This window comes from Seriola aureovittata, chromosome 10 (genome assembly GCF_021018895.1).
Source record: "Seriola aureovittata isolate HTS-2021-v1 ecotype China chromosome 10, ASM2101889v1, whole genome shotgun sequence".
Taxonomy (NCBI): domain Eukaryota; kingdom Metazoa; phylum Chordata; class Actinopteri; order Carangiformes; family Carangidae; genus Seriola; species Seriola aureovittata.
In genome coordinates, this window is record NC_079373.1 from 8,672,580 (window position 1) to 8,689,394 (window position 16,815).

General features: G+C 43.5%; 1 protein-coding gene across 2 annotated transcripts in view; it reads right to left on the bottom strand.

The window, feature by feature from the left end:
- LOC130176729 (PDZ domain-containing RING finger protein 4-like) overlaps positions 1-16,815 on the bottom strand; it is a 117,170-nt gene that overhangs the window by 38,397 nt on the left and 61,958 nt on the right. The window contains exon 1 of one of the 2 annotated variants that reach the window (XM_056387996.1): positions 10,152-10,572. The exons of the other annotated variant lie outside the window; for it this stretch is intronic. Within the exon in view, the coding sequence (XP_056243971.1) occupies positions 10,152-10,220 (69 nt within the window). The 5' untranslated portion in view covers positions 10,221-10,572. Of the gene's footprint in view, positions 1-10,151; positions 10,573-16,815 lie in introns of those variants that run through there. 2 annotated transcript variants of the gene reach the window in all.

Genomic DNA, 16,815 nt, shown 5'->3' on the forward strand with positions numbered 1-16,815 from the left:
GAAAATGGCACTTTCGTTTTTCTATCTGCTGCAACAAATGTGATTTCTCACATGGAGATTGGCATTGAACAAGCTCTTCCGCAAGAAACAGTTCTTGCGAAATCAATTGACCCATAACCCGCTCACTTGAAATTCTAATGCGACTGGACTTTTAAATAGACTGTGCAATCCAATTAAATTACATTTACTGTGAGGTGTCAACTGAAACTCACCCTACATTGATGAGGCATTGATTTCACTCATGGAGTTTTTTTAAAAAGCCATTGTGAATCTCTCATTGCAAATGCAGCTCATTAAAAGCAAAGGCCTTTGAAACTGTGTCAGTGTGTCAGTGTGACAGCGGCAGCAACAACAAAGCCACAGCTCCGCTCGCCAAAGTGGACTTAAACACTTAGCAGCATCGCAATCTGGAAATAGAAAACCCAAGCTTTATTGAAAAGAAAAAGAAACACAGCTAAAGGCTTGGTGTCTTGCCACAGCACTATGGCTATTAATACCTGATGCGAGTGTTTTCAGTCTACTCTGGATTTGAGCCCTCAGGAATGAATGTCAGATAGTGGCTGTAACTGCAGCGGCCGCATTCATGGAGTCTCTTATCGCTTTCCTCCCCAGGGCCTGGCCATGCGAACTGTGGCGCAGGGAGGTGTGAGTGTGTGTCACGCTCCCCATCAAACGGCTGTCAGGCCAGGCTTATTATGGGAGCTGCAGGGGGTGGCCGCTGACCTGTGGAGTGACGCCCAGCATGGCTGCCTTACCCGGGGGGGCTTTGTGTCACCCTGACACCCACCCTCCCCTCCTTCCCTCCCTCCCCTCCAAACACACACACATACTGATCTCCTGACCTATGCCGGCATCATTCATCCTCTCACACAGGCGCGTATAGTAAGTATTTGTGCACACTGCACACACACACTCACGCCGACACACACACCTGTCACAGACAATCCACACCTTCTGAGGACTCGAGCAGAGGTTAAAGTATAAAAGTGAGAGCGACGTGAGAGAAGGAGAGTGGGAGAGTAAAAGACAGACAAAGAGTGAAAAGGGGCCGTCACTGAAAGCATCTTCCACAAGACCTCTGGGCTTTGTCACCTGTTTTTATCAGCTATGGATCACGCAGGCAGCTCCTGCCCTGACACCATCCTATTTCTCCAAATGTCAGCGGCGATGTTGGAGCTGATACCTTACGGCTGAGAGGGGGGAACTGGACGCTGAACACATTGTGTGGTACTGATAAGAAGAAGCTTGTGCATTTCTGTCAGGTCCTCTCTCATTTCACCAGCAGCGAAAAAGAGGAGCCTGTTTTTGTCAACATCCAGCAGCAGCAATGAAAAACACCCACAGAGACGCACATCTCTACATCTCTGGTTCACGAATAAATGAAGACAATGTTTATTGTCACCGTCACTTTGAGAAGTGAGAAGTAGGATTTCTTTTTGTTCATCTTTCCAGTTTGTTTGAGGATGCTAGGACTTCGATGTAATTCAATATTTGCAATATTAGATTTTCAGTAACATCATATTGTGATTACATGAACATATATTCTCATTCTACAAAATGTTGTCCAAATTAATCAAAAGCTACATTTTGACAAGCGTTTCTGAAGCTCACGCACAGCTGATCTTCCTGCTGCAGTCTGAAATTAAACTAAGGATCAGTACGTGAGGCCAAGCAAACATAGAAGAACATCACTGAGTTATTGATCACTGAGATAGAATTGACCAATCATGAGGTGTAGCTTAGCTTCGTACATCTCTCTGGGGGTTGCTTCAGTGAAGTGAAGCTTCATTTAATGTAGGGTAACTGGTAGCTTAGCTCACTACACTTTCCAAGCAGCTGCTTACTGATTGGTTGCCGAATGTCAAGAGGGAGGGGTTTTATCGAATATGAGCCTGTCGGAGGCTGAGAGAGAAGAGAAAAATAAATGCAAGAAAGTCAGCAAGCTCCAGAGAGAAAAGAAACACTTTTGGGACACTGGCTAAAAAAATTAATAACCACTTTCAACTATCAAGTGTCAACAACTGTCATAGTATTACATTTTAATTCATGGATTGTTAAATTTTAATTAATTTTTTTCCCCATCAGAGCCCAGACCCTCCACAAATCACTGAGACGAACAGCAAATACAGAAATCTCCCATCTGACATGACCAGTTCTAGCTTCACATAGGATCACATCAGTCGATACAAGCTGTCTGGGAAAAATAAGTTTTCAAGGCCTTTGAATTGTAGAGGTCCATTATTTTTGCATAATTGTTATGGCTGTTACATATATAGAATATTTTTCTATCTGAAATCCCTTCCTTCCTTCCTCCTTTCCTTCCCAGCATAAAATTCCCCACTAACTGGGGGGAGAGGGGAAGATGTGTTCTCATGAATGCCAGTAAATTAATGAGGGCCCTCCTGTCTGCTTAAACACAGATAATCAGCTAAGAGGCACCCTGGATGCAGATGCACAGCCCCCTGTGTGTATCCCATAGTTCTTTGTTTTCACCAGTGTTTGTAGTGAAAAGCACAAGCTGTCAGGACTGTTTGCACTCTACACATGATACACACACACACACACACACACACACACACACGCTGATAGCAAAAACAGTCCAAAGTATCCCATAAAAGCCACCACATACACACATTAACATACAACACACACACACACCCTCATGCATATTTGCAGCAATCAGGCACAGATGCAAACTAATTTAGACAATGACACAAATAATTCTGTGCACACACGCATATTTCCATAAACAGTCATGCACACACACACCAGAGTTGCATGTGTGTAAAGGGGGGGGGGGGGGGGGGGGAGCTGCTTTTAAATGCATAATGTCATGTTCTGAGTTACACTTAGGGCAGCAAGTCATGGCTAATAACAATAGGGCCAGGAAAATATGCCTCCTTTGTCCTTAGTTTACTTGCAGAGATATGATAACAAATAAAAAGACTAGGACAGAAAGCATTTCATATCCCCCAAGCCACAATAACATGCCGTTTCCCAGCTCTTCACATACACTCACTCTCTCACTCTCTCTCTCTCTCTCACACACACACTCACACACACACACACACACACACACACACACACACACAACAACTGAGTCATCTTACACAGGGTTCAATTCATTTAATAGACGCTCAGGTTCACTGGGGATTGGCAGATACTCAGGCATGTAGTTCATTTTCTCCGACGTTCCTCCAAGTCTGATTGAAGTTGACGGCCTTTGATCTCGACGAGCATGTGAAAGTAAAACATGCACCAAGACAAGGCTCAGTATTACTCATGGATGACACCACGCTGATGTCATCCTCATTCACCAAAGTGAGACTCACCCACAGTGAGATTACTTTTATCCCAATGAATTAATGAGGTGATGGAAATGAAAAAAAAAAAAAAAAAAGGGAAGGTGAACAAGTATAATGACCTTCAGGACTTTGTTTGCTTCCATAATTGGTTTCTTGTTGTTCCTCTGCACGTACATTAGACGATAACTTCCTATCACAGCCCTCGCCTCAGAACAGCAAACAGCCAAACAAGCACTTCCACATCTGACACCCAGCAGTGAGATGTAGAGAAATTTGTTCTGTGATGAACAAGCTTTGGTTCCTTAGGGAAAATGGTATGTCATGGTTTGTTTGTGCGGCTCCTCCTTGGCAATAGCTGAGATGAAAGAAATTGGTACAGACGGAAGCACATACGGGAGATAAAGCTAATTTTGAAGAGCTATGTTCACACTGCGTTGGAAAGGTGTAAAGGAAACGAGTAGGGGGGTGGGGGGGACGGGAGGGGTGGGGGGATTGATATGTGGCTGAAAAGGTCAGCTGGGTTCTTACTGAGATAAGAAACAGATGAAAAGGAAAAGGTCAATTCATCAGCTCCCTCTTAAATCCCCTCTTCTCCTTCATGGTGAGATTTAGTGAACTGGCTGATAAAACCCATTGACTTCATGTCTTGTGGCAAATGTGGCATCATTTGTATCTGTGGAGAACAGCGCACATCTCCGGGCCAAAATGTGTGATCTGATCTTTTACTTCCTTCTTCATTTCCCTTTATCTAAAACAACTTTGCATTTAAAAACAAACTACTGCAATCCATTATAGAGAAGCAGTCAAGTGATTGAATGTGGGATTCACACAAAATTAGACTATGAAATCTCCAATTATACAGTCAGCTAATGGCAGTTATGCAACCCACTCTGTGTGTTGAGACTATGGGAATAGCATTAGATTAGGAGATGAGAGCTATAGAGTAAGGAGGTGTATACAGCTCCTTTTGTAAACTAACAAACTCAGATCTGAATTTCAGCCGCTGGAAACCCAGAGGCAGACGGAGACAGACAGTGGCAAAGCTCACAGACATCCATTTGTGTCGTAATCAAACACGGTTGGCTGACAGATCGGGCATCTGCTTAGAAGCTTGTAGGATGAAGCACAGAAAGAGCATTGGAAATGATGATGGGAATGGGGCTGACTCAGAAATATAGTTCTTTATATTACCATGGCACAAAAAGAATTTGTGAGTGTGTGCATTTGTCCATCTGTCTGTCCATGTACATAATGAGAGCTTCAGAAATCTAGACTTTTATATTGCTTGAAAAAATACGGTGCAGAAAACCCAGATTATATTTCATACTAATCTTTCCCGGGTAGACACAAGATCAATCAAGCAGCGCGTTTTTTTTCCTCTCCTCCCCCCTCTTTCCTTCACTGCTATCAATTTTAATGGTTGAGGGACATCCTTCAAAAGAACATAATGGGACAAGAAGATGGATGAGAACATTTGTAGACAACTGTCTGGACGCAGTGCTGAAGAGGTGGTGGGGGGGGTGAGAGTAAGGTTCAGCAGCCTTAATGTACCATCAAAGCCATCACATGCGCATGAATACTTATAGAACATCTAAGTGGGAGGTCTGCTGGTTCCAGAAGTATTTCCTCCAATGTAAATTTCTACTTAGGCCTGCAACAATTATTAATGAATGAGCAGATTATTTTCTCAATTTGTTGATTCACTGCTCGGTCTATAAAATGTCAGAAAACGGTGAAAAACATCCATCGAAACTTCCTGAAGCCCAAGGTGCCTCAAATGTCTTGTTTTGACCAACCAACAGATATTCAGTTTACTATCTAATAAAGCAACGAAAAGCAGGAAATCCTCGCACCTAAAAAGCTGAAACCAGAGATATTTGGTGTTTACTTGGGGGGGATGGCTTTGAATAATTAATCAATTACCCAAAAGTAGCTGATTAATTTTTTGTCAATCACCTAATCAGCCACAGAAGAAGATGTCCGTCAGATCTGTGGCAACTTCAGAACACTTTCTTGCTGAAACTGGGAACAAAACTCCACACTATATAGTTATTGAAAAACACAAAAGTTAACTGATTTTAACTGCTGACTGTTTTTGATAATAAATAATAATAACTTCACCTTTAATGCAAAGATGCAGCTCAAAGTGCTTCACAAAACATGATTAAAAACAATGTTAAGCAGAGGGAAAGATGTATAAAGAAGATAGAACAGGGCTCAGAATGCTTCCTTGAGGAACTGACAAGTAGGAGTGAAACCAGTCAAGTACTATACCTTTAACTTTTTTCAACACTGTGTCATACATTTGCATTTGGCAATTCAACTCTCAAGGGAGCTTCTTGACCATTCAAGCTTTGTTAGACCTCCAACTGTAAGTCAACTCACACTGTCTGTGCAGAAAATAAACTTTTTGAAGCTCTGGTTGACTAAAATAATTCCTCTCCCACTTTGCAACTCCATACATGACATGTAAAACTAATGCCCTCGCTTACACAAATATGGACTCTGGTGCAGGCTTTCTGCATGTGACGATCCACGAAGCCCGGTGCAGCTTGCCAACTCTTTTCTCAGAACGCCTGGCTCTTGTGATAGCTGCTCAACCTTTTTATTGAATGCGTATCCATTACACACATGGCCAGTGGTGTCCCAGAAGCGCCAGCAAGTCAGCTGTGTCCTCCTTAGACCCTCCCCGGTCCACAGGTTTTCACATCTGGTGCTACTGCACAGACAGGAATATACGGCCCACAGCAGGACCAAACTCCTGGGAATCACCTTCACCCCGGGAACAAATGAATTCCAGATTTGCTTCATTTCACATCTGTCTGTCCCGTCCTGTCAACCTGGTGACACCGCTCAACATGACATCGCTAAACTCTCAGATTCCATTACAGTTGGCCTTGTGAGCTCTGTCACACTCGAAAATTCATGAACACAGCTTTCTGGCTTTATCGTTAGAATATTCACTGTGTTTTTGTTTCCTGTAGACATATGTGTGTGTGTGCGCGTGTGCTTCATTCTCATTCATATGCATCAGCAAGTTATCAGGGACCGCTGTGCCTCATTGAGCCGGGAAGCCGCTTTCCATTTATTTCTCAAATGCAGCGGAGAGTGAGTCTGCTCCTGTCTAATAAAACTTATAAAAATGGCTATGCCACTTTAAAAACTTCTAGTAGCAAAAAGAAAGCCTGGCTCATTGGAAAATTACAAAACAGGATAATGAAATATGGAGGGTCTATACTCTGTGTTGCACAGTGAAGGATGAAATTCATTACCCAGCAGCATTAGGAGTAGCTGTCTGCTACTGTAGCTGAGCAGTGGCTTAGCGTCATCGCTAACTGCTGAGTCCTGACAACTATTGCAGTGCGTTTATGTCCTTTTATTGCGATTGCAAAAAAAGAAGAAAAAAAAGGGCTTTTGTAAAAAAGACATTTCCGAACATTAATGCATCAACACACTTTGAGTGCAAAAATCTCATCCTACCCGCATAACTCTGAGCTACACTGCGTCGCTCCTCACATCAACATCTGCCATCCTGCTAATTAGTCCAAAAAAAGCCACACATCACTGGGTTTCAGCGGTGCACAAACAACGTGTGACACTCACGAGGGGGGCTCACGGACACAATGGGAATCACAAAGCCCTGCCAGATCACAGAATGAATCAACTACAGTATGTTATTGTCTGCAAAAAAATAAATAAAAAATTGCCTCCAGCCTGGTGGAGAAAGCGAGCTGTGAAGAGTCTGGCTGACCATGGTGTAAGAGCTGCTGAACTTCAGGTCAAAAGGTTCAACGAGGTTTCATCCTTGTTGACCAAAGATTAGGAAAAGCTTCCTACTACTCCTCCGCCGCACAGAGGGCAATTGTTGCAAGGTTAGCTCGAGTGGAACCCAGCAGAGAACAGCCTGGAGCAAAGGCTGAAACAAATGTAATCAAAGAAGATGAGAGATCAGAGGAATCATGAAAAGAGAAAGAAAGATAAAGAAACAAAGGTGCACAAGGGATTATCAGTCGCGGGTATAAAAATAAAAGTAGGACAGTGGAAAGTGAGAAAAAGAACAAGGCTACAGGAGAATCCTTGTGTCCTCTTGTCCGGGCAAGAAATCTGATTCAATAAATAAAAAATGTCAGCCTTGTGAGGCGAGCTTTGCAGGCCAGCTGAGAAAGGTGGGCGCATATCCATGCAGAACACCCGCAGCCGTGAGAACAGAGAGAAAGGGGGAATGGAGAGAGAGTGAGGGAGCCAGCTAGTCATAAATCTCCCACAGCTCCTGGGGTCAGGCAGACGGGGAGAGTGTCAAAATTGTTTCTGGGTGTGAAGGGAAGGGGAGGAAGGTGTCTAACCAACCACTGTGACTGACTCCTGCTCCTCGAATCAACCTGCTGCAAGGCCGGTCAGTCACGCTGTGACTCCAGCAAACCACTTCTGCCTCATTTGCATACACACACATTCATCGACTCTGCATAATCACAAGAGTAGAGTAGTGAGTGTGTGTGCGTGTATACATATATATATATATATATATTTGTCAAGGTGTGTGCGTTTCTTTGCAGCAGACAGGCAGGACAAAAAGACAAAATAAAGAACAGAGTGAGGAGGAGCCGAGCAAGCCAGACAGACGAGACGATATGTAAGAGAAAGAGGATTCGGTTGGCGGTGTTGTGAAAGGTGAGCGGTGAGCGGTCCCGCTGTCACAACACACTTCTCCTGACCACAAAGACACGGTGACACACTTCTGTAGCTGCAGGGGAAAAAGCGCCACTTCCTGAAGGAGACTCTCTTCCCTGTCTGTCTCCCTCTTCATTTCTACCAGTAGTGATGCTGTTTTTTTTTTTTTGATTTGCTAGGCTGTTGCCGAGGGTGTACTGCTTGTTTTTTCGGTCTCGGGGGACATGAATACGTGCGTGCAACACTGTGAGAAGAGGTGGTTGGCTATAGGGGTATGTTGTTTTTTCATTGGTGAAAGATCTTTTAAAGCCAAAAATCCCACTTCTCTTATCCCCCTTTTCCTCCTCTTCAGCACTCCGCCTGCAATAATGATCCTTCACCTGTTTGCTCCTTTCCTTAATTTCCCTTTTACCCTCCTAGCACTTTCTCTATCAACTGCATCTTTAACAGCTTACTCTCTATTCCCATCCCAGTCTTTATCCGCCATGCTCTATATCCTTCCTGCCTTGCCTCCCACAGCGGTGATCAGAAAGTAGGTGCTGATGTTGCAGCTCCTGCCTGAACTGGCTCACAATATCAGTGGGTGGACAGACATGCCAGAGAGCTCCTGTCAACAGCGAGTGCGCCCTGGAGACTAGCCCACATGGTGGATACTGATCCCCTCTGCTACACCACAAGAAAAGGGGTCGACGCTATTTCTTAACAACTGGTGCGGAGAGAGGCGCAAAAGCCAAGATAAGCACCAAGACAGCACTATTTTTATGGTCCTTCTGAGGCTGCGGTGGCTGCCTACTCATCCGTCACGGGCTCTTAACAATCCTGTTTGTTTGCTAATATTAAAACAGATCATTAGTGAATGCAACCTTCTCCAAGAAGCTTGCAGCACAGCTTTCTCCGATCAGTCATGCGGTTTAAAATCTGACTGGCACGGTCCGTCATCCAGAGTTTGACAGCGTCTCAAGTGGCCCACGAGCTGAAAGCTACAGGCAGCGGTTAACCCCGGCAGGTTTATCTCCCCTGCTTCTTCTTCGTCTCATCCTGTCGCTTCACATGGGTAGAGAGAGACATTTCGTGTCTAATTAATGCACAGGATGGTTGTATAAAACAGCTAATGAGGCTGTGATCACAGTGGTGTGAAGGCAGGCGCTATCCGAGGGGTGGGGGTAGGGGGGTAGGGGGGTGGGGGTGTGTGTGTGTGGGGGGGCACTACTCCACTACTTCCAGGAGACACAGAGCCTCACAGTCATTAGCCTGTCACAGGAAGAGAGCGGATGGGGAGACTGGAGGTGGTTAGGTGAATACTTGTTTATCTGTTATGCTTCCCCTCAGTCTATGAGACCTATTAACTAAGACCTAGTGTTAACCCACTAAATACCCAGAATTAATTGTATATGAAAAAGCAGATCTTGGGTTTCTCATAAAAAGACAACATTTTCCTGCAGTTGCGTCAGTAGTCGTACAAAGCAAGACAAGGAGAGAGATTATGCTTGGTCTTAATGGTATTGATCTCAGCTCTCCATGAATAATCTGCCACCACAACACTCAACTCTCTCAAAGTGACACCACAAGCAGAACGACAGAAAACTTTTAATGACAGACCAAGTGTGTTCAAGGACACATTTTGAAAACCATTCCAAGGACTCTCAAGTAATTGGCACCGATATACCGTGTGAAATCTTCGTCATGTGCTCAGATTCTTGCATTCTACAAAAAATAAATAAATAAATAAAAAAAACTTGCTCCCTCAGCACAGCTCCTCCAGCAGGATGAATGGGCTGCACACAAGCTGCTCTCTAAGCAACTGCTCATTACTCAAAACACATCTGCTGGCGAGTAAGAAGCCCCTCTCTCCAATTTGCCGCCTCACTTTCATTTTGTGTCTTAATCCACTCGCTCATCTCCTTTATCGTCTTCTCCATAAAACACTCCCAACAAGGCTCCTGTCTTGGTTTTGGAACCTCTTTCCAAAAAACAAGCAGCACCACCAGCAGCAGCAGCAGCAGCAGCCTTGAACTGCTCTCTGCACAGCACGCATAATGAATCACACACACATACACACACACACACAACACACACACAACAACAACAACAACAACAACAACAACAACAACAACAACAACAACAACAACAACAACACCACACACAATCGATGCCAGAGTCGGCCGTGCCTCTGCTCACCTGTGCAATCTCATACAGCAGCTTGTAGTGTTCCTCTCGCTTCTGTAAAGTGCACAGATTGCAGCCCATTATAGTAGTCGTGGAAACGCCAGGCGTCCAATGCTCCCCGAGTAGTGGTGGTACGGACACAGGGGGTCACCCTCCACACCGGAGCGCTGGTTCTCATCAGTCACTCCTTAGCAAGCATCTCTTTCAGGCATCCCATTCACACATTCAGACAGTCACAGACAGCCTCAGCTCAGAGGAACACAGAGGTCCAGCTGACTCTCACAGATGAAGGTCCAGATGTGAGCTGTGTGGCAGCAGTGGTACAAGTAGCAGCGGCCGTTTCAGCATCAGCCCGTGTTGTCTCCTCTCTCCTCTCCCGCTCCCTCTATTTCACAGACTCTCACACACACACATGCACACACTCGCACGCCGGAGTTGTGACTCTCGCTCACTGAGACACTCCCCCCCCCTCCTTTTTTTTCCCCCCTCCTCAGCCTTGGCGCTCATGACTACGCTGATACCAGTTCATGAATAATGGTGGGTGGGGGGGTGCTGTGATATTCATGAGGGAGGCGGAAATAGGGGCGGGGACTGGAGAAGAGGGAGGAGTGAGAGAGAGCAGGACCGCTGGTTCATTAAAAGTGAGGCACAGTTATACAATAGGCTCCTTTGTGTGAGCAGCTCCTGTGAGGAGCTTGGGCAGGGCTGACTGCGCCGAGACGGCACACTGCGGACGGAGGGTTTCTGAGGCTGATGGGTAACCTACCTGCATCTGACGCTGTTCACTGAGTGTTTCTCTGCTTCATGGGCGGAGGATGTGTTGCCATGTGCTATTTATTTCTGATGGAAATAAGGAGTCACACTGGTTAAGGAGAGATCAAGCTGGAAATACTTTTAAAGCACAAAATGGCAAAAGATTTAGCACTGAAATCATTAATCAATCAATTGATTGATCCCCATAAATGTAATAAACAACAATTCTGATAACTAACTGCTCAAGTTAAAGCAAAAATGCTTCACATTTTCTGGTTTCCAGTTTTTTAAACAACATGATATGCTGCTTTTTTTATGTTTTATATCAGTGTAGAAGAAATGTCTTTGTGTTTTGGACCATTGGTCAGACAAAACAAGCAAATTGACTTCTCTTCAACTTTGGCATTTTTCACTATTTTTTAAATATTTTATTAACTAAACAAATCTGATTATAGAGAAAAATAATCAACAAATCAATTGATAATCAAATTTGTTGCCCTATATAGCTTTCCTCTTTTTTTTAATCTTTATCATTAGAGCTCAAAAGAATAGTTAATTAGCTAATTGAAAGAAAAGGCGATAATTAATTGTTTGTTGATTTTTTTAAGCATCAAGTCTAATTTGCGAGTCGTATGTTTCAATAATAATAATAATAATAATTACTAAACAACTAAATATCTTTAGTCTTGAAGTGTTGGTTGGACTTAAGAAATCTGATAACATCATCTTGGGCTTTAGGAAATTGTTATGGGCGTTTTTCACTTTTTTTTTTTACATCTCATGAACCAAACTATTAATTGATTAATTGAGAAAACAACCAGCAGTTTAAGTAATAATGATAATAATCATTAACGGCAGACCTTCTTATATTGAAGAGATAAGAGTTGGCTTGTCTTTGTGCATCATCATAATACAAATGTACAGCATTTTCTAGAGCACATACAGTTAATGGGACCTCAACTCTGCAGTGCCTAACTATCTTAAAAGTGAAATATGAACTGACTGCTCAGGATGAGAAGTGGCTTAATATAAGAGAAAAAAACAATTTATTACAAATTTATAACTCAGTAGGCACTACAGGTGTCACTGGTAATGGGCCGTCCTCGCAGCAAATTGGCAATCAGCAAAGCCCGGGACTACAGAGACAATATATCAACCATTGCTTTTCCTCAAACTGCTATAATTACAAGACAATAGACTTTGGCTATTGTCTCAGCCAAGAAGCCCCCTTTCGCTAGCAGGAAGCTACACTAACGAGCAATAATTGTTAATAAATTGGCCTCCAAGCCAACAGCAGGGCTCTCTGTGCAAAATACAGTTAAGAGTAGATGAGCGCTCATCAGCTGGCTACTGGGCATCCCACCCCCAGGGACTCCATAATCCGATTTTGTGGGCTTTAATTTTGCTCCGCTGCCTGGAGGCAAGCCAAACAGAGACCTACATCATAGAGCACCATTATGGTTAATACATCCTCCATCCTTCCCCTTCGTCTCCAACACCCGAACTGTTCCTCGCTGCCATCCGCTGCTCATCCTCAAGAAGCCACAAAGAGTGGGTTTTCTGCAGTTGCCAGGCAATATCAAATCCATGAAGTGCTGTTCACTAAAGTGTCAATTTGACATCAAAGGGTCTTGTTGGGAGACTGGGGAGTGGGGTTATAATATTGCATTTGATGAACAGGGGTGCTATGTTTGCTTGCGGTAAAATGGACTGTGAAGAAAATGTGAGTCAGGCAGTCCTCTGAAATTATATATCAATGACTGAAAGCTATGAAGTGCTTGGACGCGAGGAGCACTGCCTGTCTGGTTGTCTCTAGTCAGCACAGATGTGAAATGTAAAACACTCAGGGTCAAATACAATGTCCTTCCTGCATAGAAAGACAAATATTAGATTGAGAATCTGCTGACCGTATCCAATATTAGAGCACGTAAAGAAGTGTACTCAGGCTTCAGGTCCGGATGACCATCACTCTGCTATGTTGCACTCGCTGACCCCTAAAGGTTAAGATGCTCATCGGTCACCCAAATGGTCTTTCTCATCATCTGTGAAGCGAGACTGATACAGTAGCCTCTGCCTGCGGTCAAGCAGTACCTCTCGGTGGGACATGCAGAGTGAAGGATGCTCTTTGAAGAGTGCATTAAGACTGATAAAAGCTCTCCCGAAGTGCTTTATGGCCACGGGTTTTACATTGTGACAGGGTGAATTTACCTGAGACTGCATTTCCAATGCGACCTGAGGGCAAGATTGCCACATTATAGTTAACAGTTAGTGAAACCATTCACTTTGTGACAAGGTGAAGCTTCGCTGGATGTACAATTTGTCTCTTTAGCCGTCCCTCCTAGACGTTTTATGTAGAAGTTATGACCAATGTTAAGAATATTAGAAACTTACTCAATATGATTTATTGTTTCAACATTTATACAGAAAATGAAAGTAGCTATTGTGTCTGTATTTCATGTTGATGACCACCAATTCTCTCTCCTCCTCTTGTCCTTTCGACTTCCCCGCTGTCCTTTCCTACTGTCCAGCGGTTGTTTATCATCCAGTCTGCCCTTTGCCTGCTCGTGTAGAAACGCGCCCTCGATCGTGTTCATTCTCTCAGTTAATGGGCCTCACATCGCGGGGGCATGGAGAAGCGATTTGTCCTCACCATGATGGGTGCATTTTGAGGTTTCTTCAATTGCATTTCTGACAAACTGATATTTGAGCTCACCTCAAACCTGGAGCTATAACCTTCAGCCAAGTGTGTAATGCAGGTGTATTGTACGGCCCAGTCCCACATGTCTGCCTAATGCTCACCCACCCACCCTCTTTTTCCGTCTGTCTTGTCACATATATGCACAGTACATGAAACAGCAAAAACACAACTGATCTAAATGCTGCCAGTGTGGAATATGAAATAACAATCAGTACCCACAAACTGATTTGGATCGATTTCTTGTCCTGGGATAAATGCCGCCAACTGTCACTCAGCAGAGCAGAAAACTGGGATCAATTTAATATTTCACCGCATCTGGGTCAACGGACTGATATGCATCGCATCTGAATGCCTTCTTCAGTAGGTAGAACATGCCGTGTATTTTTCTTTTCCATTCTGGCAGCAACTTTTCAAGACATTTGTGGCTGCCAATCACCGCGACTGTCAGGAGAGCTTTTGTTAGCAGCTCAGGTGAGAGGAGAAGCTCAAGCTGATATTTAACAATCCGCAAATATGAGATGAAATCTAACAGACAAAGAGCTTCGGTCTGGCTGGGACAGAATAGTATGGATTATCCCGGACCAGTGGAGGAGATGTATTTCAACAGCTTATGGTAACCTTGACAACAAACGAGAGAGCATCTTAAAACAGCTGCAGATTTAATAAGAAGCGGTTATTGCTGTGATTACTCGTCTATGGCAGTGTCTGTCAGGAATATCAAGTGTCCCTGCAGTGTTTAATACATAAACAGGTTTATTAGGCCAGCTCTGACACACTGGGTGGATGGAAATCTCTTTGGTGTGAGCACTTGAAGCTTGTAAAGATTGAAATCCTGTTCACGTGAATGGAGAGCCGTGGGGATTGAAGAGTGGTTTGTGATGGGACGCCTGGCTCAGATGCAACAGCCATGCTGCCGCTGTAGAGCTGCCCGCTCCTCCTGGGTATCCATGTGACCTGATTTGGGAGTAATTAAATGAGGCCCTTTTATGAATGAATCATCGTCGCAGCCTGCTCCTGCGATGACAGCTTTGATGGGACTTGGTGCATTGTGCACACACGAACGCACAGGTGGGTGCTTGAAAGCCGACGTGGCCAGACTGTGGGAAGCCGACCAAAACATCTTTCTCAATGACAATAAATTATTAAAAAGGCTTGAATCTTTAATTCATGTGGGAACATGACCATAGATAAAAGTTGCACATTGTGCTTTGCATGATAACACATGTAATGTTTTTATTTGTATTTGTATTTTTTTAATCATGTGTAATATGTTTAGTTAATAATTTGAGTCTGTGATCTATGTTCAGTATCTACCTCACCAATATCTGTCATGAGATATTAGTAACTTAGACATTAATCTTGACAAAGCTGTTTCTTGTAAATTAATGGCGATATTTAAAGGTGAGTTTCGACAAAGCTTTGCAAAAAAAGAATCAAAGCCTGTTCTGCCATTTTGCTTGACACTCTCCTTAAGTGAATGTCTGCTTTGCTGCTAATGAGCCTCTTCACCGAGACGTCACACCACCCCCGACAAGTTTTCCCTTCACTTCTACAAAAAGCAGAATATGACACAAACACGCCACAACAACACACACGTCCTACATGAAATCTGGTTAACCCGGATGGCCCCCTGTGTGCCTGAAGATTAAACAAAGTGCACATCAGACAGGAAGCTCCAGCTTCTTTCCTCTACCTGACCTGGGAACTGCTGAGGAGGTGACATGTGCCGAGCGTTCGGTTAAGTCTGTTGAAGAAAGCAGAAGACTAGAATCAAAGTGTCTGCAAGATCAAGGTGAAACACCTGTCTGAGTGGAGCTGCTGTGAGTGCAGCCCATACCTGCAGTAACAGACCGAGAGAATTTTTTGATCTCGGTGAAATATGCCTTATTCGAATTAGGGTGAAGCAACATGACGACACTGGATAAGCCATGCGACATCATGATTACTATTCCATTAATATCTCTGGTGTTATTGGTCCATTTCTGGCAATGCTACAAATCAATAAGCAGGACTGTTTATTGGTAACATTGGATTTACAGCAATCAATGTGATAAAAGGACAGTGGTTTTTCAGAAATCATTTTAGTGGATTAGAGGATCTGACTATATTATCAATCTAACTTATTCTAACTTATTATAAGATGCGTAATGCAAGGTAAAGCGTCACTTTAGTATTGCAGTTCCTTAAAGTTTCTCAAGGAGCAGATTTTTTTTTAAAAAAGATGAAAGTCAAAGCATCAGAGGCCAAGGTATTTGGATTTTTACTCCCAATGGGTCAAGCTTCAAAAGCTCTCCCATAATGCAACAATCTTGAGAGAAAAAGGCCCTCACACACTGATGCGCTCAAAAAAAAAAAAAACATTCTGTGACTTCACCTCAATCCTGTGAATCCCAGGACGAGACAATTAATTAAGTTAATAATTACACATTAAATGATTTATAATATTTACATAATGAAACTCAGAGATATTAATTCCCTATCAATCACGGTGGCGCAATCAAAGGCTCAACTCCCTGAGAGATCTCCTCAATATCGTCATGTAGCTAGTAAATGTCAGTAAATACAATGAATATGAGACAACAGGAGACAACATAGACCTGCTCACACAAGGGGAGGACCCATCACTGTTCTATTAATTACCTCTTCACGGTTGTATGCCTCCGCCACTAGTTTCAGTTCAGGTTACATTCCTGTTTATCCAGAATCATATCAAATACCAATCATTTGTGTGAAATGTCATAATTGCTGTGTGACGTCTTCAGTTATGGCTGAAAGTTTTCTGAGGTCACTGTGACCTTGACCTTTGACCACCAAAGTCTAATCAGTTTTTCCTTCAGTCCAAGTAAATGTTTTTGCCAAATCTGAAGGGATTCCCTTGAGGAGTTCTCGAGATATTGTATTCAGAAGGCCAAAATCATGTTTTGTGTTTTCCTTGAGTATACAGGTGAAGAAAACAAAATTTGAGGAAATTCCCTCAAGGCGTTACCGAGATATTGCGTTCCCAAGGCCAAAACTGTGTTTCGTAAGGTCACCATGCCCTTGACCTTTGACCCCCAAAATCTATTCAGGTTCCTCCTTGAGTTCAGGCAAAGCGTTACTAAGATATCGTGTCCACAAGAATGGGACGGACACCCGAACCCGAAAACAATATGCCTCCGGCTCTGGCTGTCGCTGGCGCGGAGACATAATAAAATAAAAGATATGACCATCTAATCTCTCTCTAAA